Source organism: Hippoglossus hippoglossus, chromosome 19, assembly GCF_009819705.1.
Source record: "Hippoglossus hippoglossus isolate fHipHip1 chromosome 19, fHipHip1.pri, whole genome shotgun sequence".
Classification (NCBI taxonomy): Eukaryota; Metazoa; Chordata; class Actinopteri; order Pleuronectiformes; family Pleuronectidae; genus Hippoglossus; species Hippoglossus hippoglossus.
The window spans coordinates 7668260-7695514 of record NC_047169.1 but is presented as its reverse complement, the minus strand read 5'-3'; the positions used below and the strand labels follow the sequence as shown (position 1 = coordinate 7695514).

The 27255-nt window shown below is 43.6% G+C and overlaps 1 protein-coding gene across 2 annotated transcripts in view; it reads right to left on the bottom strand.

The window, feature by feature from the left end:
* Nucleotides 1-27255, bottom strand: part of adkb (adenosine kinase b) — a 100884-nt gene that overhangs the window by 3978 nt on the left and 69651 nt on the right. For both annotated transcript variants that reach the window (XM_034570276.1, XM_034570275.1), the window contains exons 7-9: nucleotides 24408-24578; nucleotides 7516-7551; nucleotides 3736-3850 (exon numbers count right to left, since the gene is read on the bottom strand). In XM_034570276.1, the coding sequence (XP_034426167.1) occupies nucleotides 3736-3850; nucleotides 7516-7551; nucleotides 24408-24578 (322 nt within the window). The remainder of the gene's footprint in view (nucleotides 1-3735; nucleotides 3851-7515; nucleotides 7552-24407; nucleotides 24579-27255) is intronic.

Sequence of the window (27255 nt, the reverse complement as noted above, 5' to 3'; positions counted from 1 at the left end):
TGCAACAAAAGGAGAAATAACACTGAAAATAGTTCCTTGTAGTAAAAGCTATAATTGTGTGCTTTTGTTAATTCACTCCTCATAATTCCCTCATTAAAACTCTTGAACTGTGGTGATTAAACTTACAGAATTCTTTCAACAGGCATCTCTTTGAAATGAGTATCAATTAAGTGCTTTATTATTGACTTCTCTTTTTAACAATGCCAATTCACAGCCCAGCGCTGACTGAGAAAAATGCTCTTTTTTTACTAAAAGCAAGTGTACATGCAGATAAGATGACCTCGGCTCCACTGGAGAACGAGCATGGGGAGCGTTGTTTTGAGTCTTAAATTATTAGAAGCTTTGCTTGGAGGTTTTCCAGCGTGCGATATTGTTGCCTTGACAGAAAACAGGTGGATCAAATAGTTGGCAGGTCATAAAAATTAACTTTGATCTTGTCTCACTTTATCATCTACACACATGTGAAACAATTAAATACGTCGTTTCAAATCCAGAGTTGCCAAGTGGCTCTAATACAAGAGACATGTTTTCTGCTGAAAGGCACGAGTTGAAGAACTCAACAGAGTTTAAGTTGAAAGTCTTTTTGTGAGAAACTTGCCTGAGAGTACTTCTTCTGCTGGAACTCTTCCTTTTGCGCTTCAGCCAAACTCTGAGCCTCGGAGAGGAAAACGTTACCGCTGTCTTGGCATACGCAACAGGTTAGGAGCGAGTTGACATTCAATCTGTTTCCCTATCATAACCAGCAATCTTTGTTCACGATCGAGTTAGAGAAAAAAAATTACATATGCCTGTAATTACTGTAACCACAGGCAAAAGATCATCGCCAACCAACATCCTCGCAGAGACATGAAAGAAAACACTTCAGCGTGAGTTGCCAAGAAAAAAAAAAAAAAAAGTCTTTCTCATAGCACGGGCTGTTAATTGACTTTGTCTATTACGAGGTGCAGAACATAAACATCCTGCTTTTTAAAGACACTATTAAATATTCTTCAAGTAGAGTTTAAAATAATTCCGCAACGTCTAATCTAACTTTGGCGGGAATGACAAATGACCCACCTTATAGAAAGTAAAAGCCATTTTGTCTTGTAGGCAGTATTCACTACTTCATTTTATTAACACGTATAGATCAGGGCCGTTTTTTCCACAGTTGAAATCTGCCTGCCTCGTCCCTTTGAGAGCCCTAAAACTCGCCGAGAAGCCGAGTCAGGCTTTATCAAGTCCTTATCAGCGATTAGAGCGGTAACCCCCGCTGAATGATCGTTCATTAGATTCCCTCACCGTTAAGGTTCAGGGCACAATGATCTTAATTACTGCTTTAATGGGTGTATAAGCAAAAGCCCGGCGTAGTTCAGCAGTGTCAGTGGCAGCTAAATAAAGGGCCATTTCCCCCCTGCTCCCAGCTCTTAAAAAGGCCCATTTGAAGCAGTGCTGCGATGAAAGCTTTCAAACGAAGGGCAGCAGGATAAAAAAGAAGAACAATAACAAATTGACATCTCTTTTTGGAGAATTATACCACAGGGGAAGGCGTCCTCCCCTCCTTAATCACTATAAAATGGTTTAACATGACATGCAGAGGCTGGCAAATGATCAAATCCTGACAGGAGGACAAATTGCAAACAAAATGAGAGATCAAGTTTATTAGAGCGCCGCCTCTGGGAAATGAAAATCTTTAATTCTCTTTTTACATTGACATTTATTTGGCTGGCATGAACGCCGACGTTCGCACACATACACGCACACACGGATTCCGCCACACCTACTACTGTAACTGCTCCACTGTAATGATAGCTCAGTCAATGACATTTATCATGTTTGCCTTTGTAGATGACATCTGAAACACATTGTCTTTCATCCCACCTGCATTCATCATGCATTTTATATAAAGTTCAGCGCGGCACACGGCTCAGTCTTCATGCAGGAGCAATGAGAGCAGCAGGCGAGAATTATCCATCACCTCTGGCACGATGGATGGATTCCTGTTCGGTTTTAACTGTAAAGATTTCTTTTCAAAGTCCTATGAAGGGAGATTTACTTCCACTTTCATAATGAAACTTCAAATGAGCATGTCCGATTAAAACAAATGCTACATACATCATTTAACGACTTTCACATGGATCTCACGTGACGGTATTATCACATCAAACTGCAATTCCACATAATGCTGTTGTTTGATTGAGTGGTTCTGAGAAAGTCAGCCTTAGTTTGACAAGCTTGAAGAGTTTTGTTTGATGTTGTGCATAAAGAGCTGCACACACACGCAGCATATGATGTGCATTAGAACAACTAAACTTATTCTTGTCTATTGGAAGCCAACGCACAGACATTCATTACGCTCGTGATGAGTGTTGCTGCATAAAGATAAAGAAGAAATGAAGTTAATATTTTTTTTTCTTCCAGAAATCCAGTATATCATGACTACTTGTGTAAGTACAGTGTGTCCACTGAGTGCTGTGTGCAGCGGTGCGATGCTACACGAGACGGCCGGTGTGTGTTGCTCTTAAAAGTGGAACACAGCCGCCTCAATTGAACATTGCTTAGATTTTCTAATAAGTAATTCTGTCGTTGATCTGGACTTTAAAGAGTGAAAAAGTTTCAACCAATTAAACCGAGCTCTTTCTCAGCTGAATTCTGCAGAGTCGTGTAATAACTCAGGTCATCATTACAAGTATCCCCATCACGCCATGTTATTTTATCCACTGTTAATACTGAATACTCCCAAAAAGTGGGAGTATTCATTCACATCACTCCCACTTTATCCTTCATTACACCGAGCTCTTCTCTTCAGAGTCCCGGCCAAAACGGCAGCACAGCTTACAGATGATAAAATAATCACAATAGAGAATACAGAAATGACACAATTACTAATTGACTGTTGTACAGTGTCATCACTGACACACTGCACACAGCTTGAGCTCATAAATACAGCCGCCAGCAGGATGAAACTGAAGCCACTGGACACACGTGAGGACCTGCGCCCTGCAGTGCCGACAGCCCTGCTGTAGCTGTGCCTCTGCAGTTCCCAGCGATGACTGATATGTTGGAGTCTTTACCTGAGGCCATCTCTCCCCGCGCACAACTAGTCTGAACTGCAAGGGCAACGAGGAGAGACACCCTGTGGCTCCAAACAAAGGCAAACGCTCCCATCACAAACCATCATCTCTGCCCACAAGGCTCAAAACTGCAACATCCGCTCGGTTTCGATGACACTCGGCCCTTTAATGTCCCACCAACAAATCTGCCTGGTATCAGAGGAAATTGGGCTGATTTGAAGAGGGATGTTGTCACCCCTCCCCAAGGTCACTGTGCCAGCATTTTGCAGAAAGAAAAAGGGGCAGGATGTAAGAGCTGAAGCATTAAAAATTGCTGAGGACTGGCCTGGAGTCTGTCCAAGACAAAGTTAGAAGTACTTCACAAATCAATGCCTGCTCTCTGCATCCCCCACACTTCTTTTATGTTCTGAAATGACAGAATGTACTGCAAGCATTCTTTTTTTTTTTTTTTTAACATCTGGTGTCAATATTGGAGGTTAACTTCAAAGAAATTACTGATAGCGTTCGGCTCTCTTCAGTCAGCGATCGGGCATCTATTTAAAGCTGCGTTCTGCAGTATGGAGATACAAGAGCTTTAACTGAAGGGCGTCCAGAAGGGGGACATATTTGGGATGGCTTCAAGTCGTACTTAAGTGAAAATATATTTAGATAAATCAACAAACGCAGGAAACAAAAATTGGCCTACCAACAGTCGCGACAGTGTCGTCCTTGCCCTGAGTGAAGACCACCACTCGCTGCCTCTTCCCATTGGCCTTGGGGAGGTTTTGGGTCTTCTTGGCGATCTCTGCAATGTCATCTGTCTGCAAAAAAACAGGGTGAGTATGTGAAGTCGGACGAATGCATCATGTCTGAGGAGTTTAATGAAAGATCACAAGTGTGGCCGAGAGGGGTCAGATTTTTCCAATCCCGGCAGACGGATCAAGCGATAATGAAACCAGATGTGTTATGAAACCGTTTTTGAGGAGAGATCAATAGAAGCGCTCGATGATGCTTCCACGCAGTAACAGGCGGACTGCGAAAAATATTTGAATGTCATATTGCCTAAGTGAGATGAAAACAAGCGTGCGGAGATGGGCTGTTGTCAGATAAACCTACTTCGGCGAGCTGGGGGGATATGTGGTGCGTGTACTGTATCATTCTCTTCCTGAAACAGGCCATTTCTCCTCAGCATCTGCACAGAGTGGATATTCTCGCCTGGAGACGACAGAACTCTCCGGAGTGCTTCCCTTTGATCATGAGAGGGATAAAAAAACCCACACCTGTCAGGGCTACTTTATTATTAACTCATCATGATGTACTATGAGCAGGTGGAATGTCTTTATCGCCATCTCGCAGTGGGGTGGACTCTGCCTTTCTGTACTACAGCACACTGAGGAGCTAGCATTAAGGGGTCGAGCATCTGTATCAAAGCTAACGCTCAAGCGCCTTCAGGGTGAGCAAATACTGTGGCTATGGGAGTAATCAGAGAGATATGCACCGGGCCCGCACCACCAGCCACACTGGCTCACTCAAACCAATGAGCTTTTACACCTCTAAATGCTTCCCAAACGTCCTTTAATCAGCCCTGAGAGGTCCGGGGAGACCCTGGGCCAAGGAAAAATGGGTGTAACACTCTAAGTAAGTGCTAATGGTGAGGTTAATACAGAGGCTGTTAGCAAGCGACAGCGAAAGAAAAAAATAAAAAGGCAATTTGTCACTGTGACTGGATGTAACCACAAGCACTCCTCCAGACACTGAGTACAAAACCACACAAGGCTTCGGCACATTGTCACCCTTTGGTTTTATGTTCGCTGACATAAAAAAAGCCGCTCGGCGAAGGTTTAGGAGCTAAAAGGTTCTGAGGGCCAGAGGTGGTGGTGGCTTTTGAGCAGCTACACACACAATCACACACAGGCAAACCCCTTCCCTTCTTCTTTCCAGGCAGAAATAACTACCTGACGACCTCCTATTAGGCAAAACAAAGCCGAAAAAATTACGTACAGTGCGAGTGCAAAACAAATGAATTGACAAATGATATGGTCAATTCGGTTTACTGCTGACAAATGGCAATATTTATGATTGCGAGGCGACTGATCAGACATAAATCAACAAACCGTGAAATGTGAAAGCTTTACAAGGGTGTTAAATTGTGTTTCTGTGTTGAAGCCGGTGAGAAACTGATTGTCTCCACTGCAGGCTGCTTGAGAAAACAGTGCCTGGGAGAGATTCAATTAGAGCTGCGACGCAGATAGTTTCTTTGAGCATTTAAAGGAAACAGATCACAATCAGCCGAGTGTGTTCAGATCTGCTGATTGCTGTTTTGGAGGGGACGAGCTTTTCATCTCACGTTTACACTGAAGTCGTGCTCCTGTCATTTTTGTTGGTCATCCATAATGTGATGATAACAGTGTTTAGAATACGTTCAAAGTGCATCATGCAGTGTTTCTGCGGTTGGATATTGACAAGCGGCGCGCGACTATATCAATATCCAATCATAATACCCCTCCAAGGGGCCACACTGACCAATTAACAGGACTGTTACTGAATTTAAATGATACTCACTGGTATTGAAAGAGTCAAACTGCACCAGGCTACAGAGACACTTAGGTTTCTGACTGCAAATGTAATAAAATCTAAATATACCCTTTCTGCACGAAAACTAGATGCATTTTTGTTTATTGACTTGTAATAAAATCACATTATTGATGATAAGATTAAACCGTGTCATCAAGTTACAAAATTATACGTAAAAAAAGAGTCATTCTCTATTGTACAAATGTGGACTTGTGTGTTTAATGTAAGGTAAAGAAAAGGAATATGATCGAGCAAAATATGCCTGTACTGTAAATTTTCAGGAGCCTTCAGCCATGTCTCGCATGCCATTTGCTCAGTTGTCATGGAGATGGACATAATTCTATTCACGTGATAGCAGGTTGTTGGATGTGTCGAATGTCACAAGATCATCCTTTAACACTCTCTGTGACAACGGAGCAAGTTTCCTCTGCTGATGAAAGCCATGGGAAACACTGAGAGCTCCAGAAATTTAATGAAGCTGATGACGAGCTGATGATCTTTGATGCTATGTGGTGAATATCTGGTTTGGAAAAATAATCCTTATTTCACTCACATCCTCCAGAACTATTCTATATGCATATTACAAATTTCCTCTCACAACGTTTCTGTCATTTGCTGTTTCAGACTAGAGGGTCCTGCATAGTGCATACATGGTGATATTTTCCAATCCTTGTCGGTGTACAAGTGAAATATGTGGGTCAGCTCGTAGGATGCAAGCGAAATCAGAAAGTGAGAAGACGAAACAAAAAAAAAGACGAAAAAAAACACCAGAGACGACTGTGAAGAAAACCTCTTTGAACTGCAGCCGTCTAGAAATGCAGAAAGTACAGTGCAGCACACTGATGTTATCTGAGAAATCACATTCATCCGATGCAATTTTACAGAGTGTTCTGGCAAATCAGGTTGACATGGAAAATGTCAAAGAATTGTAAGTAGTAGGAGAGTGTCTACACTGGCCTTTGTGTATTTCTTTTTTCTCCATGTGAGCCCCCCCCTTCTCACTGCCCCCCCCCCCCCCCCCCCCCCCCCACCCCCCCCCCCCCACCCCACCCCCCCACACCCCTCATCCTGCCCTCATCCCTTCTCCGCTCTTAAACCTGTCACTGCCGTCGAGATCGCATTTTCATTCCAGTCACGTTGATCACACCGTTAGTGATTCTGGATGACAATTATTCACACGGAGCAGAGCCACATTCAAGGCGAGCTCTACCTTTGAAAGAGAGGAGGCACTTAAAATACCTGAGCCCGTTTCGAAAAACCAACACACACACGCACACACACACACCGGCTATTTGTGTTTTTGATTTCACATTCAAATAGCAGTGAGAGGAATATGCAAAACACACGCAAAAAATAGACTAAAAGGGAACATTCATTTTACACTTAAGAGGCAGCGCCACGTTAAAACACATAGTGTACATTCTGTGGGGTAACAAGCACTGTAATTTTCATTTCCACAATTTAAAAACCACAGGTGGCTGTAGTTGGGTTATTAAAAGACGACGGCGTGGTTCAGTGTGGTGTAACGCTACGGCAGTGAAGGGAGGACATACAGTATCATCCCTGAGTGAAATGAAGATAATGAGGAGGCTTTTTAACCAGGCAACCTGATGAGCCCCGAGCCTGCAGAGAGAAAGGCTTGAAACCATGCCCAACTTCTCAGCTTCCCAAGAGGCTTTTCAAAATTCAATAAATAACATCTGTAGGCGATGTTGGGTGCAGACCTAGCAGAGTGCGTCATAACAGAGAGCTGGCTGAACAAAGAAACCATGACGACTGCCAGGTTTCCATAGCAACTGCTGCAAGGCCTGGAGAGTATAATAGCACATCAATCACTGTCCAAAAAGAACTTCATTATCAGCAAAAATAAACCTTTAGGATCTGTTTAGTGTGCAATTGCTGGTCAACTCACCTCAAAGCCCAGCTCTTTGGCAAACGTGGCCGCCTCCTAGAAAAGATAAAAAAACACACACACACACAAATGAGCAGTTAATTACAGAGTCACAAACGGAGCAGAATGTCACACTCCAGACGTGAAGGTAGAGCCATCTCTCCTCACATGTGTCACTTGACAATAAGAAACCCGAGTTACTGTTGCGCCGCCAACTCTTGATTTAATAGGCAGGCAGCCCACCCATTTAATCTACTGCCCCACTTCATCTCGTTTTACCACCGCAGCATTAGATAACACCGCGTCAGCCTCCGGCCACGAAACCACCATTGAAACCGTGAACATGTGCAGGAATGTGGGAATCCCCATCACTGCCGGCATTTAGCACCTACTCTATGATGCTTTAGTCTCTCAACAGGTGTAAAGTTTTTCCTTCTTTACTACAAATAATGAACCATGACATTTTTTGCTGCACAGGCTGGAGATTTGAATTTTCTCAAGCATTTCAGGCAGCCACTGGTTTACATGTATCGCCTTGTATGTATGGCAAACTACTGAACGTGAACTGGAGTTGACCAATCCAAATTCATGTTGTATAGTTTGGGGAGTTTTTCGCCATTGACTCTTTAAACTAGGTGCAAGCTGCTGCACTTGGTTATCAGTCATCACAGGGTCAGGACCCCCCCCAGGAAGTCACAGATAGATCTGTGGGGTCACCACATAATTAACGGGACGAGAAACACTTTTCAAATCCATCTACATTTCCATGCATCAATAATTGAACAAAACATCATGCAGACTTGACAAGAGTCAACTGTAATGACAGAAATGGAAACCAATGGGTGCCTGGTAGAAAAACTATAGAGAATGCATTTGTAAATTTGAATCTATCCATATCCCAGCTGACAATGGGCGAGAGGCGGTCACTGGACAGGTGAGGTGCCTCATCTAGTTCGGAAATCAATAAAAAAAAAACATTGATTGACTTGAAAAACATAAAAAAATTATATTGCATACATTTAAATCTACTTGAGAATGTTTAGCATGTTTCAACTGATTTTTATCTCATGCAGAAATGAATAAAAATAACACTGACTAAAGAGTTATTGTCTGCGATGTTATGCTCGCCAGCATAGCTTGAAATGTGGTCAGCTGTGATGTCCAAGTATCTGATTTACTGTAAAGAGTCCAAAACACACACAGCCACTGGTGTGATCCTTTACCCGATGACAGAAGCTGTTGCTTGTCAGCTCAGAATGATGCCACATATCACAACAGACAACCTCCTGCACTAAATTCACTTTTGACCCCAGACGGGGCAATGAGTTGATGCTATGATTCTAAATAATCCAATTATCTGCAGAGGGGGGCCCGGTGTTTGCGTGACCTTGGGGAGAGGTTGACAACCTGGTCCTCAAACAGAAGGGGAGGAGATGACATGGAACAATAAGGTTACTGGTCCCTGGAGGGAAGCCTCACCGCTCTCTGGCTTGGATCAACATCACAGCGCCAGCAATATGTCAATTCATCACCCCCCCCCCCCTATCTCTCTCCTTCAACACAGGCAGGGTCTGAGAGGCTAGTCAATTAGCCTCTGTAGTCAAGAAGCAGTTGTATAATGAGTAAAGGTGAGTCGCCTCTTCAATCTATCGAGGGCTGAGGTCTCCCATTTGTTTTCATTTATTTACAACCACTTATTGACTTTTCTCCCCAGGAACGTTCCGTCACAGAGCGAGCACGAGGCATCTCGCAGGGGGGGGGGGACACGAGCAGCTCGGAGAACGTCTTGTCAAAACAATGATATTTCATCTCAAAACATTTAAAAAGAGACACGTGAATGAAAGCTGGAATAACCACGGCGCTGTCGAGTGTCTCTCTCTCTAGTTAGCGGCTATAATATTTGTGAGAAAAGCTTTTCAAGAGAGAGTGGGTGTTAGAAGAAAAGATAATTGAAGCGGAGTCTATGAGCCACATGTGTACAGTGTAATCCCTTTTGGGAAATTATTAATTTCTATGAGCTGTTACGAATGCCAACATCAAAAATATTTGGTAGCATAAACTCAGCTAAAACTAATGTATTGGTGTGATAAATGCTGCATGGCTGTAAATATGCAATTACTGGGGCTACACAAGCGGGCCAATAAAAGTGGAATGAATGGCAATAAACGTCACTATTCCTTAAGGGGCTTACGGCATTAATATTCAAATATCTTATGTTTCCGGCTGTGTATGTTCCACATTTTGACGCGTGCCGGTTTGGTATGTTGTGGTGTGACGGTTTTCAAATGATGGCCCATGTGCTCCTACAGCTGTCGCAACAATGACGAGTGCTTCGAGTGACATCTGGGCAAAATCCTCTCGTGCTAAAAAAAAAAAAAAAAAACGCTTCTCGTTTGTTCCGAGATCGCAGTGATTGCACGCTCGACTCTGATGAGCCACTCGGAGTGCGATTCTCAAAAGGAGTGAGAGGACTGTTGCAGATTTCGGGGGCCAGTAAGTTCTCCACCTCCTCCTCCTTTTCCTCCTCCTCCTCCTCCTCGGGCAAACAAGGTAAAAGATAACAAGGTGGGCTGAGTGCATGAGCCCTCTGCAGCCATAGTTAGTATAAAGCTATCAGAATGTGTGAGATGTTACTGCTGTCAGAGGCTTAAACAGTCAAAGGGATATTTTTAGAGAGCTTAAGCTAATAATCCAGAGCCCAGTCGGGAGGAGGAGGGGGTGGTGAGTCTACAAATTTTTTTTTTGCCAAGCAAAATGAAAGCGGAAATACACACTTCATGCAAAGGGCAGTTTTCAAAGCTTCACACTCTGTTTTTCCTCGACGCTGTAAGTGACAGGAGACGAGCAGGCCTGGTTTACAGACACTCTGCCACAGTGTGAGGTTACTCTGTGTGAACTTATTCATGCTGGATGGACTCTGATGGACTAATACCTTCTCATATACAGAGGAGCAAAGTATTCAGGGTTGTGGAGGAAAAGGCCCCTACCCACATTTTCTCATGAATTATGTAAGGTGACTTGTGGTTGGGGCACTTCTGAGGCTTGGGTAGAAACAAAACGGATCCAGTTAAATCTTCAGTACAGACTATTACCTCTTTTACACCAACAGTTTGTTTTTCCATTACCACGAGGAGGTTCGTCTTTTCTGTTATTTTTTCCTGGCTGAGTCATGTTTGACGTCACAGACACGCTGGAAACTGAGAAGCTCTCTCACCTCACTGTCTTGCATTAAAGGTTCGCACAAAAAAATAAACTGCCCTTTCACGTTGTTCCCAAGATGATAAAAAACAATAATTACACAAACGCTCGACGTGTGTCATGACGCTGCGCTGAAATAAGTGCAGCATCAGAGGTTTGCGGGGTGTCATGTTTCCATTACTGCCAATCACTCCTGAGTCAAATTCCCTGATTGTACCCAGACAAAAGACAGATGTTGGTGGGTGCTAGTGGTTTATAACCAGTGGAAATGAGGCTCATGAGAAACTGTGTTGAAGTGAAATGATAACAAGCCAAAATGCACAAGATTAGGAAGGAATGAACTCAACCACAACTCTGAAAAAGCCTAAAATCAGGTGGATGGTTGTGCTAATGGCAGCAGAAGATATAAATTAAACTAACTACACAAAACCCGACACTTTGACTCACTTCCCTTTCAGATAATGGGTCAATTTTTATGATTCTACGATTCTGATTGGCCACTTGGGAGCCCAGTGAACAGGCTAATGAGCTAATTATCAAAAGAAATTCATATGGTGCACTTTTTTTTTAGCAATGAGCACAAGTTAGACTCAAGTTTCTACACACAAAATGCAAGTCCAATGTTCAAGGGATAGTTCACCCGAAAATAAAAATTCCCTGCTAAGAGGATATCAGAGGACATTTAGACTAAAAACATTGAATAAATGATGCCGTTTCAAGTTGAATTTGAATGTTGGGGCTTATGGACACTTGGATGACACCACAGGAAAAGAATGGGGGAGATTTTTTTATGTTTGAAGAAGTGTTCACAAGTTACTTCAATTGTACTTGATTTGGCTGCAACGCTGTTTACCCCTGAAACCCCCAAAGTGTTTTGTGGATTCGAACCCTTGACCCACGCCTCCATCGCCATGAAAATTCACTCATCTACTCGCCACTATGCATAGTGGCGAGTAGATGAGTGAATTTTCATTTTTGGGTGAACTATCCCTTTAACTCTCTTTTAGCTCTGTTTTTGGTCTCTACCATCTCCTGAGAAAATACGGTACCTGGCTTACAAGCCGTTCAAATATGCAACTTCCAGACTCAATGGGTCCGTCCACTTTGCTACCACATCTCATAAGAGGCATTATTGAGAGAAGTTATCGGCTCTGAAGATTAAATATTACCTGTAACAAACCGAAGGAGAAGAAGAATTTACTTTTTTTTCTCTTCTTCTCTGTGTAAGAAGTTGTTGAGCATATGTCAGGAGTGAGTTGAAGAAGAAAAAAAAAATCCAATTTCAGTGTTTCCCAAAGAATCTAAATCAAAGAGCAAACCTCAGTGCTAAGGTTAATAAAAGTTGATAAGCTGAAAAGCGTAACTCCCCCAGGCCATTCAGAAAATGGGCATTTGCTTGACCGTGTTAGCCGAAGCTGATGCCGAGGCAGAAATTGAATTGTATTGTAAGGTACATTGTGTGAGTGTGTGTCTTGGGGAGGGGGTGATAGGACAGTATATCCCTGATAAGTTATTTACAACACTATCCCGGTTTCTCTTCCTCCTTTCAGAGTATTTTAATAAGAGCTCATTTCAAAGACATCTGCGTTTTCAGCCTAGAATAGTTTTAGAGGAGGACCGACTTCCGCTGTCGGACAAAATATGTCTTTAGTCATTGAACTGTGCAAACCAGGGGAGAACAAATTATTAGATGTGGACGGATCAGTTGGAAATGACAAATCACTTACTGTAGGAACCTTTTAAACTAAATGGAGCGGAGAACTGGCTCGTGACATCTCAAGCAATTCAGCCAATTATCACTACTTATGGACATATAGAACAACGGCATATGACATCCTCACTGTTCCCTGCACGTGTGCGTATGACATCACTGAGGCGAGTCAGACAGCTTTTCATAAATGCCCAGTAAAAACAACATCTGGCATTCAACTCAAGCGTTTCCAGCCAGATTACAACGGCGCACATTACACAGAGGTGGGTGGGTGGGAGGGATGGAGAATGAATATCTAATGGAGGCGATGGCGTCAGTGGGGATTTGTCAGTGCCCTTGACTTGGCCTCGGGGGTCACACACACGCGACTCTTCCTGGATGTCCCGACATCGGCCCCCACCACGAGTCCAGGCCCTACAGAACGGGAAGCTGCCACCGCGACGATATGAGGGCCGATAGCTACCGCGGGTGATTATCAATACGATGGTGATGGTGATAGCGCCGCGCTCATGCTGGGTGAAGGGAAGGCAGCCGCCTGCTACAGTGCAGGACAGATTAGGGGGGAATAAATCACCTGTACCGAGCCCTCCTAAAGCTCCCGGGAGAGTGTAGCAATCCTGCTCAAGCATGACATGCCACAAACATGAGGGTAAACACACACACGCAGGAATAACACACTCCAGAGAGGCAGCAGTCGCTTATATTGCCTCTGGGAATTTACTCAACAACAACTGATGGCATTTCACTTCGGTTTTTACCGAGCCATTAAGTGCCATGTTTCATGTCTACCCAGTTATTTTTCTTACATTAGGGCTTGATCGCACAGTTTTAATGTGCACGTACGTTTTTTATTTTGCACTTTTGTGTTCCTGACAGATTTACATCAGCCACGCACAGACAGTGAGGCTGGATTCCTCGCTAGTGCTTCCTCCAACTCCCAAATACATTTCCTCAAAATTTGTTGTCCTATCAACGTTCCTCTAATGTCTTGAAGCTGAGTTGTAAACAAAACACTTATAAAAAAACACCTGCTAGCAATTGTGTGTGTGCTCGTTTTAAATTACTCCATTATTTCCACCTCTCCTCTACACAACTCTGTCCACTGTCTGCCAGATGGTGCATTGTTCCGAGATGGAGTTTTAGTATTAATTTTAAACTTCTGTCACATCTCTACTCGCCTCAGGCTATGTTCATTATATAATGCATCGCTGTAAAACTGCACATCTGTCACATCTGCTTAGAGAGAGGGAAGTGACTGATGACTTTACTACAGAGTATCTGCCGACTGCTGTTTAATTAAATTACTTGTTGTCAATTGTTTCGTTTACACTACATTAAATATATTAGCGGAATGGATCTGCATTAAGAAAACACAGTCTGAATGTGTTCTTATAATATTGAGTTTTGAGCGTTATTGTGTTTTGTGTCGCAGTGGATTCTGCAGGGAGGGTTGTGCCACAGCCTCTCTTCATCTTCAGCATAAACAAAAAATATTTCAGTTCATTTGTAGTTTTTTTCGACTGACAGCGACACTTTGGAGATTTGGGCTCACCTGCAAAACGCCACTGAAGTAGATGGAAAATGATGCTGTCACTGCTTTAGTTAAAACTGCTGCCTGCTGTTCATTTGGTATTCTGCTGTTAAGTTGTTCTGAGCGCTGCAGCTGTTGTGCTTTAAGGGACACGGCGATGGAGCACATGAAAAGCTGGAGTTTGGAACAGATTGGAAATCAGGCTCGGCACAGTCTGAATCGTCCTTGATTCAGATTCTGTCAATCAATTCTGGACAGAGATCGTGAATTAGTGGCATTAAGTTGAACGACTGATTACTTTTAGGTCTTATCTAATTGCTATTATACAGCAATACAGGTTGTGCAAACTCCTCTGCGTTAGTGGTGTTAAATTATGCCATTTCATCGCTGTAGATACCTGCAAAACAAAAAATGGCTTCTGAATAAGTGCAACAAAAAAAACAAACCGAAGGAAGGGAAAATAAATATTTTGGTTTGACGTTTCCCTTTAAATCCATTTTGATGAGATTCGTCCAAACTTGAAAGCAAGTGCAGGGTTGACCTGAGCTTTCATGTCGCCAATTTCAGCAGTGCCCTTTCCTGCCAATCCATTACACACCTCCAGCAACAGCCTCTGCTCTCATCTAACTCCGTCTGCCAACAAGGGCAGGAGAGAGGGCTCTGTGCAAGCCCACGGGGACGGCAGCAGCACCTACAGCACGGGTCCAAAGGTTAAACAATCGGAAACATGTGCAGTACATAAATATCTGGGCTGATAGCAATCTCAGCGAGGCAACGCGGGGTTTGCATAAAAGGGCTTAGAACACAGGATGTAACCTCAGATAGAGCAGGAGGGAGCAGGCAGGCGTTCAGCCGCTCTGGTGGGGCTAATAGAAGCCGGAGCAGCGGCAGTAGCAGCTTTGTACTGGGGGGGGGGGGGGGGGGGGGGGGGGGAGTCGGTTATCAGACTGATGGCCTTATCAGCACTAAGAGCCTCTATCACACATCTCTCACCTCTGGGCTCTAACAAGGGGTCAGCGAGCAGCGTCAGACAACCAGAGACTGGAAATCTCTCAAGGAACCACACTGGATGAAAGAAACTCGGTGGATTAAGCAACTTTTAACTTGTAACTCATAACTCTCATTCCACTCAGCTTAACGGATTTTAGAAATTCAAGATTGATTTGTGTCATAAAATGGTTTATTTCCATCTTATATCACAATGATTTGCTCTAGACAGATTTAACATACAATCACAACAATAACAAAAGACCTAGTTTGTTGACGTCGTGAAGCAGCGTGGAATCATGGGAGTTGTCGTCTTCAACACCAGTGCAGATGAAAAGATTTACCCGACGTGACTCAGGCGCGAATCGTGTTATAATATGTTAAGTCGATTTTAGACATTTTAATCATGAATCGTTACATATTATATCTTTAACCTCTCTAGGATAGTTTGCCATATTCGGGACTGTGAAAACTTACCTGAATAATTGACTTGAGGAAATATGACCTGCTAACACAACTGAGTCACATTGTTCTCAAGTGAAGTTTTACTTTTGCTTCAGTAAGTTTTACTTGATTGTCTGGGTTGTCTTGTTTGGTCAAAGTACTTCCACAGTTAGAAGATGTTTCTCTTTGTCATGCATATGAAAGCAGCTGAACTGAAATCTTGATTCCAGCTCTCTGGGGAACATTGTCAGGGTCAATAAATTAAAGTATTTTAAATTTGAAGTGACAGAAATAATGTGTTTGATTTAACCAGTAGATTAGGGTGCTGTTGAGTTTCAGTTGTCCAAACGCCCTCAAGTCAAGTCTGCTGCCGACGGCCTTGAAAAGATATTCTCTTTAAGACGTTATTTTCTGCTAAATTTATAACAATACCAATTCTTTCACACGAGTCTTCCAGTATGTTTTTATTGAGGATGTGTTTGTATTTTGCATGTGCTCTTCTCTCTGGTTTTAAGTGGGAAGAAAGAGGTGATGTCGGGTTATTTTCCACACATGCAAGAAATGGAACAAAACAAAAAAATCCAACAACAAACTGAGCTCTTTGATTGTTGCAAATGAATCAAATCTGATCAACACACGCCCACACAGACTCAGATATCTTTTGAGTTCTAACTGTTCATTTGTAGCGAACGGATTCTGTTCTAACTTTAAGTTTGATTGTTAATTTACTCACAAATATTTAAAGGAGACAAATGGTTCTTTTTCAGATTTTCTTTCCTCTAGTGTTGTATATTGTTTTTTTTTGTGAATGTGAAAGTTCTGCAAAGTTAAAAAGCCACAAGTAAAAAAAACAAAACAAGGAGCTTTGTCACTTTGTTGGGAGGAGGTCCGTAAAGTGACAGGAGCTAAAATCAAATGTTGACTGAAAAGAGGAGCTACAGCAAATGAGGAAAGGCAAAATTGTATAACCCATATTAAGATTATTAAGATCAATACATCTCCTTTAACATAATAGAGAAAATACAGTATGTGAAGCACAGCCGTCGGTTGTTGATAATGGCTTTTACTATTCTGCAGTGTTGCTGTTACGTTTGTTTAATCAAATATGGCTTTTCTCTTTCTGTTTTGAATGAATACATGCATGCATAATTCAAAGTATGCAGCCGTTTTTATTCTGTGTGCTTTGCTTCAAAACATATGACCCCGTGAATAGTGATGATGATTGTGATCCTTCATTTACATTTCACTCTGGATTTGTCGAAGAGTCGGGCTGTTAAAAAGTTTTGGCAAAGGGTTGAACCCACCTTCCTCGCAGCTCGTTGCAGCTTAATTTCCAGTAAATTCAACAGGCATTCGGTTGCAAACAAAGGTCAAGAACGCAAACCAGCTTCCCCCCCCCCCCCCCCCCTCCCCTCCCTGCTCCGAGCTGCTGAGAACAGTGACCATGCCCTCCTGTGTATAATAACCATATGAGCATTTGGCCCGCTCTATTTACCTCCTAATGAGAAACAAAGATCTGCTCTGGAGGGACTCGCATGCTTCAGACAATGAAAAAAAAAGCCAGGGAAGAAGAAAAAAAAAAAAAGCTCTCGGAATAATTCAAACCATTTGTGTCCACAGGGGACATGAGAGCTTTGTCTGAATAAATTGTGCATACAAAAATTGAGATGATGTCCAACGTGTTATCTGTTGATGTGGCATGAGATGGCCATTTAGCAGATGAAAAGCAGCACGGAAGGCAGCAGGCCCTTCAACGAGGAGACTAAATGCAGACAGCTAATGTAATGGATGTCGCTGGGAGGGTAAAATAACCACATGGCACCTCTGGAAGGAAGCGCCCGGCGTGATGCGATTACAAAAAAGAAACTTACAGTAAATTAGAAGAATAAATATTGCATTCAGTTCAAGTGGGAGCAACAGGCAGATAACCAGCATTTCTAAAATAAGGCCATACGTCAATATCAATATATCAATGGAATGAGGGAAATTAATTTGGTATTACATGAGGGTATATTAAGTTTATTGATTGTGTCTTTTTAATTTCTTCTCCAGATTTTTTTTACCGTGAGGAGAATGAGGGGATCCTCCAACTGATACTGGAAAACATGACCGTATAGTCTGGATGGGGGGAATACAATCACAAGTAGACAAAGGCCAGTCCTCCCGCCAACTGTGTGTGGATAAGAGGATTGGAAATGTGTGTGTGTGTGTGTGTGTGTGTGTGTGTGTGTGTGTGTAGAGGGGGCAACCGGCCAAACTCCAGGCAGCAGTGATTTGGGGGGAAGGACAGGCATGAGGGTTGTAAGGGTATCTGTGAAGCCCGCTGGTTCAAACTTCTCCGAGTCCCTCCAGCAACTAGCTGATATCCTGCGCTCTCTCTCCTGCCGTGACAGATATACACTGGCCTCAGCGCCAGCGGAACGTGGCCACTATTGATCTACTCCAAGTGCAATATCTCCTCTTACATCCATAATTATTCTCCTTCAGAGGACTCCACCGTGTGCCCTCGCTGCCCGACTGGCTGGCTGGCTCTCTATCCGCCGCCTTGTTAAAGATGCTCTATGGTCTCGCATTTCATGTTGCACTGCCAACGACCCCCCCCCCTCCCCTCTCTCTCTCTTAACCCCGGCATTTTCGAATATTTCATGGTTCAGTCCCAGGGTTGGGGAAGGCGGCTTGGGCACGGCACAATTACAGTGGTTAGTCGGACTCCTCTGGTGGAGCCATGCTGGCTCCCAAAGTACCATGACTCGCAAACAGACAGGCCAGGAAAAACAGAGGAATGTTGGAGAGATCGTTTCTCTTCTGGGCTCGATCCGAACTCTGCCTGTACACCGACAGGAAAAAGGCTGTTGCAGTGTCTTGCACAGACACTTTATGTGATGGAGGGCTGGTTGCCAGCCTTTTTGCTTGTCGTCCTTTGAATTGAGACTGTGTAAATAGATGAAATAACACAGTCGTCCTCTCACAAATGAAAAAATTCAATTTAAAAGAAACAGAACACACCCTAATGCTGGCTAATGCCTTAGGAAACTTGAGGAGGACATTTATATTCGTGAGTCAGTTCACTGACTTAGACGTTTTACTACTTGTGTTCCTGCTCAGCTACATTTTAACATGTCAAACATTTCAATTGTTTTATCACTGACATAAATCAGGGAGTAAACACCTCATCAGGAGGCTTGTTAGCAGTTTCCTGCTGGTGCCATGGATGACTGGATATTGTGTTCAAAGGTAGCGACCTGTTCACTCCAATGAAAGCTGCTCACTGGGCACATTAGTCAGATGCAGGCACATGAGGTTCAGGCTTCCTCTGATGCACGAGCACTAGACTTGTTCTCTGGCTCAACCACCAGACTTCCTGGTGTCTCCTGCACAAAAGTAAATTTGTAGTTATATGCTGAAGTTGCAGCTCAGCCGTGTAATGTTCTCATCCCGCGGCTTGATGATGATATCACTTAGTGGTTCCCAACAGGTGGGTTGTGGTGGGGCATGGGTTCTAAGTAGGTCATGATCATGTGGGTCAAAGCAGCTGCTGTATTTACCAGTTGTTTTCATCGGGCCTGTTCACATGTGATGCGGTGAATAATCTTTAAACTGCCATTGTATTATTTCTGATATATCTTAAAAGCTGATTTTCAGCAAAATTGCCTTTCTTGCTGCTACCCTTCTTATTTCGAGTTCTAAGAGCCTTTTTGCGTTTCATATTATTTTCGTTGCAGTAGCCTTGTTGTTTATAATTTTTGAATTAAAATTAAAGGGCAATACAAGGACTTATGTTTAAAGTCTGTCTAAACTGTTTTGTAAGAAATGCTTGTGCGAACTTAGAAAATCCAAAGTTTATGGACCTGATCTGAATGGCCGCACTGACACGGAGTGAAGATTCGCTCATTAAAAGAGGGATGATATGATGAAATTAGAATACGGGGTTAAGAGCATTGGAAATAAGTTCAATCCCTGACTTCTTCCAGAGGTGTCGACCATCACTCCCATGTTTTGGGAAAATCTGTTCCCTGAGGGAACACTAGTTGGGAACTGCTGTTGTGGTTTAGGTGACACAAGCCAATTTAAATACAACACTGGAATTTACATTGCCTCACTTTAAAGCAATGCAATGTTTACATGCGACCCCTGGGTGCATATGTCCCACAACTCAAGAGCGATTAGAGAAATTAAAGAAATGTTCTTGATGATTTTTTCAATCATGTTCCACCTGAGGGTCCTGATCTCAGGGTCTTCAACCACCGACCTAGTATCCACCCAGGAGTAAGAACAAATAGAAGCAATAAGAATAAATCAAGGCAGTTTTTGCATTCGGCAAATGATCACAGCTCATGTGCATCATGACTCATCATACAACTCACTGACTGTACGTCACACTGAAGGTCGACGTACTCCGGTGCCGAACGGAAGGCATGTGACTCATCACAGAAATAGCACATTCAATTAAAATTCAGTTGTGAAAGACACAAAAGGAGAGCAGCAGCTAATACTTCATGTCTTTTCTCCCAATGACACATTGTGATTGTTCCGCTTCGCCGGCTTTAGAGATGGTTCTGTGTTCATCCTCCCAGTTGGCCTGTGGGGCCTTGTGAATAAACACATGGAGGTTAATGTCTCATGTTTTCTCCCCCCTCCGTCCTCTGCAGACAGCTCTGACAGGAGGAGAGAGACAGAGAGAGAGAGAGGAGCCTAAAAGGAAAGCTGTTTCAGTAATACGCTAATCTAACCCTCACATCTCTTTGTTTTAGGCAGTGAGACGGGATATTTTCCCCGAGCTACAGTTGAGAAGCACATCTCGAGTCCGCTGTGGGTGAGCTGTCAAGGGGAAATTCTTTCTCCTATCCCTTCTTCTTCTTTTTTTTTTTTGCAAGAACACCCCTCATACCCTAAGGGGTCTTCAGTGAACTTGCCGTCACCCACACATACTGGCAGCAGAGAGCACGCACTTCCACAGTCCCGCACACGTCACAGAGGCGATAAACAGCTAGGGGCCTTACCACGGAGATAAGGCTTCCAAGCAGTCTATCAAACAAACAAAGCCAAATGACGAATCTGGAGAGATGTTAAGAAATGACGCCATATTGGCCATGTATCTCCTCCGCCTGCCTGTTTTTCCATCCACATAAACACACACACATATATATATACACTCTTGTACACCCACTTCACCCTGTCCTGGAAAAATCATTAGAGCCCCTGCCGCCCCACAGACACACACACACACACACTCACGCACACACACTGCATGCAGATGTAGAAAAACAGGGCTGAAAGCCAAAATGCCTGAGGGGCTTTTCATGACAATAACCTTCTGCAGAGCTGCTTGTATCCCTCCACCTAGATCACGGCGAGGTGCTGAGGGGAGGATGGGAAAATAGGTGAGATAACCACACAAAATATTAGGCAAGGAACATTGACACAAAGTACAGAGGAGGAAGAAACCCGTGTCATTTTGCTCTCATGGCCTGGAGAGATGGCAGGCTAAATGCTCTTATAAAACAGCTTGAGCATTGAAATGATGATGGCTCCTTTTACCTCAGCAAAGCACATTAATACATAGCCGAATGCTATTTCCACTTTTGTTAAATGGCTCACCTATTGAGTATTCAATTACAATGGCTGTCTCTCATTTTGGAAGATGAGGCTGGGACCCATATAAATAAGCTCCCTCTGAGTGTCGAGCTGCAGAACACATTGGGCAGCGGTGGAAGGCATGTGGCGCTCCTGTATGGGGGTGGTATGTAATGTTAATGGCAGAGGAGCGATGAGGTTGTTGGGTATTGGCTGTGGGGCAAAAAAATATATAATAAAACTAAGCTCCTCATCTGTGGTACCATTTTATTAAGGAATCACATTTTTAAACCATTTTTAACAAAAGAGCCCGAGCGCATGAAATGATCTAAACTGAGACAGCCATGAATCCTGGCTTTAAAAAAAAAAAAAACATCAGTCAGGGTGATTAATTCAGTCTTGATTAATTGTTCCGTTTGTCTATGATATGTCTAAAATTCCACAATACAAATCCTCCAGTAATGGTTCAATCCCCCCCCATTGTGTGGTTTATCTCTTATGTTCAAATAGCAAAAGCAAATTGTGGCTAATTTTATCGGCGAATCCACTGGCATGTGTTTTTTTCCAGCAGTAATGATTCCCTCATTCAGGCCTAATTAACTGCAGCCATTAAATGGAGGGAAATGTAATGCCCTGGGTTCCATGTCAGGTAGTCAAAGGAGGACAGCACAGGAGGACTCAATTAGGCCTGCGCTGTTCCCAGGTTATCACACGACATGTTTGCCAATTAAGTGGAGTAGCGTCTGATGTCAATGCGGCTCTGTCGGCTCCATCTCAGAGGCCCTGGCAACGCAGGAACAACGCTGTAGCCTCCCCACCCACCCCCCACCCCCCAAGACAGACACTTCACTATTCCCCAAAAAGGCAGTAATTACAGGATGGATGGAAGACTGTTATATAAGTGCATAAGCTGCTGATAGGCCAGGCAGGGCTTTGCTGATGCCAGGTTTCAAACAAGTACCAGCAGGATCGAGTTGCAGCAGAATTACCCGGGGTAGACTCGGTCAGACACACAGACACATTTCAAAAGCAGGAGCGGGCCAAAACAAGAGGAGAAACAGAGGCTACTGGCATCTTCTGGAGTCTGTGGTGTTGCTGTTATGGAATTTCAAACAATCGAAAAGGGGAAACTGTGATGCGACTGAGCTAAGGTCCCAGTCATGACAAATAACACACTGCTGGATTCTAAAAAACTTCCATCTTGCCCAAAATTATTACAAGTCACTTTGAGGAGATGAGATCGTACAGCTGCTTTAAACATATTTTCCCCGAGTGTGTGCAGCTCAGTATCGTGACTCAGTGAGTGTGGGAGAGGGAGGCAGAGACAGGCAGACACATTAGCCTTCCCTTATGGCACATTCTGCAGGGCTATAGGAGTCAGTCTGCATGATCCTGACTGTCACTGACTTGTTATGAAAGCATCACGGGCTGAGGCTGATCCATCACTTTGGGGGGGAGGTGGAAGTTGGGGCGAGAGGAGGGCCACGGTGGGGGGGGGGGGGGGGTGAGCGTGGGCGAGGCAGCACTGTTGCCTGTCACTCACCATGCACCACTGCATGACCGCCAACCTTGTCTGGCTCGTGCACAATGGGGGGTCTGGGGCTTGACTGTATGAGCAGTCACAGGCCAAAAGGATTCAAAACACTTCAGACAGACGTTAGACCTAGACAGACCCCGGAAGACCTCACTGCTTGAGGCGACCGAGCGCTGAATATCTGCTCTGTTTCCCGCTGAAGCTCTTATTTTGGCCCGACTTAGCCAGGTTCAATTGCGGAGAGCAAGCTCCGACAGAGTCTCCAGAAGATAATCTCCCTCGACAAACATACATTGCAATTATCCGGAGTCATTAAAGTGTAATGACTGGAGGTGTGAGCAAACAGTTACAGAACCACCCACTCGAAAATACATAACGCTTGCAAAATGTACGCCGTGGTTTAGGAGACAGAATCGTTCCTCACAGCAATTAGGGAGCGGGAGAGGGAGAGAGAGGTGCATATGTAAAAGGGAGGTCTTATACTGGGAGAGGAAAGAAAAGGGGAAAAAAGCTGAAGTCAGCAACAGCAATAAATCCTCGAATGCTGAGCAGTTTATTCCAGTTCTGTCCTGGTCTGCGGACCCCATCTCTACCCAAAGACAGGCCTCTGTTTAGTAGCTTTAGCAGCGGGGAGGCGAATCCAGTCCAGCGATCCTACACTCCCCTTCCCCTCCCCGAAGGCGCAGTTTGTCCAGGCGCTGCCTCGGAGTCAAGCTCAGCTGGCCTGTTAGACGATACTTCCCAGCAGCGCCGTGGTCTGTGACCACAGCTTGACCTCCAACCAGCTACTCGCTTTCACAGAGCCGCGAGAGAAATCGATAGATTAACCGGCATGAAATGGTGACACGATTGAGATGAATGATTACGGGGCTAATTCTTATTCATCTCTTTATGTCGCTGTGATAAGTGAGGAGTTAAATTGATACAGAGGAGAAACAAGAGCAATGAGTGGAATGAGAGAGTGGACCTGGCATTTTAATTTTGCTTTAAACGAGGTGAAAGGATATATTGTTAAACTGCAATAGAGAACATTATTTTGCTAGGATCGCACTATACTTTTGAATTTAGTGCGTTAATAAAATTAATATTTAGAAGTATTTAGTGTGGGTTTTTGATGGCAGCCTTGATTTTTATCTTGTAAAGAATATCTTAGACAGAACATATGGACTTTTACAAGGATTAATTGTTATTAACTTGTTATTAACACTTGTTATGTCCACTGAGTTGAAGCCATTTGTTAGTAGAGTAGTTGTTCAAAATTAGCACAGAAAACTAAATGTTGGTGTTGACAAATAAAAAGGTGAAGTTAGCAGGTTGCTGAAATGCTTCTATAGTTCACTACACTTTCATCACAACAACACACACCAGTTAAATTGACTGACTATGTGTCACCGTTCTCCAACGCTATGACTCAACACCAGTGTGAGTAACATCATCCCTGGGTTTAATTTTGTAATGTTAGAATTCCTTGGACATGTCCTATTCTGACATATTTGAACTTTGGCTCTGACAGATCTGCGGATTCTGAGTGAGGAAAGTCCACTCCACTGGTTGCAAAAAAAGTCAGTTTCTATAGAAATGAATAAAAAATGAACCTCCTCTCACTTGATTTATTACGTCAGTAAACATTTTCATTCAGAGTTTATCGTCTCAATCTCTGGTTTCAAGTCTTCTTCGATACATCATGATGTTCATTTTGTAAGTTATGGCCCCATTTAGAGTAAAATAGATGATAAAGCATGGTATGCATTTACCTGGATACCAAAGCTAGTACTTTTCATTGGGTGTAGGTCACAGGTGTAGGTGTAGTCAGGCTCCACCCCCCGCCCTTCCAAATATGGACAAATTGCTGTGATGTCATGGTGACAAGCCACTTGATCCCCCCCCCCAAAAAAACACTTTAATCAGGTCAGCAAATGACTTGTGTCGCTTACCGTCTCGTTGCCAAACAGGATGTCGACGTAAGGCATGATCATCATCAACGGCTCTTTGAAGAACTGGCTGATGAAAGGTGCAGAGAGATTCACGCTGAAGATTTTGTTGTTTTCTGAAGCATGCTTCGCCACTTTGAGGATCGACTCCGGGGACACAGTCAGGAAAAATCCCTGAAAAAAAAAGAAGAGAGAAGTGTTTACTTACATCATGTTTTCAGAAGTTTTACTGACGTCAACTGTGTCAGACAAATGGATCTGTACAGTACCACTGTACAGGCTGCATTATCTGTAGAGTGATGCCGGCCCCTATGGACTGAAACACTTTAAACTGCTAATTTGTGGGCTCTGGATTCTGACAGGGAAATTTTAGGATGACAAGACTTGGTATTACTGAAATAACACAGGAGTCAAAAGGGGGGGGGGAAACTGCGGCGGGGCTCAAACATTTATCTGAAATGTTTTCTTAGAACATACACAGAGCAACAAAGAAGAGGAAAGAGGGCAGGAAAAAAATCATCCAGGACAAAGCCCGTGGCTGGGCTCCAAGGCTCGTACTGGAGGAAGCGGCGTGCACGTATCCGATGATAGGGCGAACAAAAGTCTCGTCTGGACTCTCCTTACTTGGAAACAAGAGAGGCAGGTTATGTGAATGAATACAAATCAGGTAAGAAAACACCTTTGTGTTTCAGGTGGAAACCTGACGCGAGACTCTCCTGCGAGCCGCACAAAAACACTCCTCCTTTGATACTGATCTCCTTAACCTTGTTTTTCAGCAACAAGCTGCTCTGTAAAACCACTGTGTCACAATAGGGGCAAAGTGGGGAGGGGGGAGGGGGGGGGGTTCAGGCACAGTGATACATTTAATCTGGCTGAAAAGCTTCCATTGTGGGCAATGGTGCAGTTCTCATTAAAGCGCTATGACATTTGCAGCGACGGAGGGCCGACCTCCACGAAGAAAGAAAAGGGTATAATACCGATGAAGGTGACTATGTCGTCAGTCAAATGTACGAGTCATTACAATACAGCCATGCTAAGCAGCTAAATTCCTAATTATACCATACATCCTTGATGCTATTCACTCTGTTGTTCCTCTGCAGTACTGTGTTACCTGTGGGTTTTTTTTTTTGGGGGGGGGGGGGGGGTGTCTTTAAGTGGAGGCCCAGGTCAGCGCCTGTGGTCGGTGCACCATCTGTTGAAGGCTAAAAAGGTGTTTCAGTGGGTCTGGGAGCACAGAAGGAACTCACTGTGGGCTAATGGCCCATCACTGACACTGACATTTTTCTTTTGCGGCGTGCCAACACGTCAGGGGTAAGGGGAGATTGTTTTCTGACACAAATGGTCTTTTTTTCGGGGTGGGTGGGGGGTAGTTGAAAATAAACTGTCATGGTTACCGTAATGTTAACGCTGATCAAAGGCCGGCGGCTCGATCAAATATCCTGAGGGGTTTTGAACTTTAAAAGCTGAGCCACAGCTTCTCTAATCACACACTGGCTCTGTGTAATTTACTTCTAACCTCAGTACCACTGCCAGTGCCATCACAAATTGCCCAGAAATCAGTACTGAAATACATTAACTAATTTCTGAATGAATTATATCCATGTCGTGCTAAAATACGCTCATCCTGTCGTACTTAATTGATATTTGAGCACTCAGGTCCCTTTGATTCGATGTGATTATTTACGGATGTCACAACCAGCAACCACAAGGCAAGGACTCAAAACACAAAACAGAGCAGGTCCAAAAAAACGTTCAAGGTCTTTACTGAGCAAAGGTAAACAAATCCAGAGGGTGAGGCAAACTTGAGGTCAAGGAACTACCGAGTCAAAGACACTTGAAGACTAACACGAAGAAATGATGGCAGGCTTTCCACCAGGATGAAATGCCAAAATAAAACAGGAAGTGAAAACGAAATTACAGAAAACACGAGAATGTATCAAGTAAAAATACTGCAGTCAAAACAGACAAAATTCTTTAAAACTAAACACCAGTAGAAACCCGCATTTTGACATTTAGTGATTCTTACACCTTAAAGTCATCTTCTACCTGGGCTGCATCTTCCTGTAATTGGTTTGTAGATGGGTGTGTTAGCAATTCGGCGATTGCATTTCCGTAAAGTAAGCGCAAAGAAAATGTTGTCTGGCACTGGAATGTGTATGTATATATATTTTGGAAAATTTTGCATTTCAAATTTAAACCTTTAATGAGCCTCTCACAAAAATCATAAAGACCATTTTTCCCACCAGGCTCAAAATGTTGTTGTGACTCCATTGTGACTCGAGGGGGGGAAAAAGTCTCAGTTTGAGCTTTGTGAAATTCCACTTCCCATCGGTAGTCTCTGTCACTACGCAACAGGAGAAGTTAAGTCTTTAGTGCTGCGGTGCAGATCATGTATCAAGAATACCAGATCCAGTTTCCCAGGTGTCAGGGAGCCTTGTGAAGTGGGGTGACTATCACATTTCCAGGTCAAGATTATCAAAGCCACGGGTACACTTCGCACAACTTCCACCCAGCCAAAACATTCAATGAAAGAATTCAGAAAAGCATTTTCCTGGCAGACAAAGATGTGGAGCAATGTTTGGCCATGTCAAGTGGTAATTTGAGGGAAGAGTTGGAAAGGCAGGGCATCCATTTTCAATGTTTACCCTAAAGAGAGGAATGACTTCCACTTTACTCACACAAAGAAAACGTCTAAATGCTACTCTGAGGTGAAATTAGTGGTAATCTAACCATAAAGATCCTAACTACCCAGCAGCAGCAGCAGCAGCACGCTATCACACTTTCCCTGCATTGTATCTGTGTTTCTCCCGGGGCTGCTCACATCTGAAAAGCTGGGTGTGATGGATGGCGA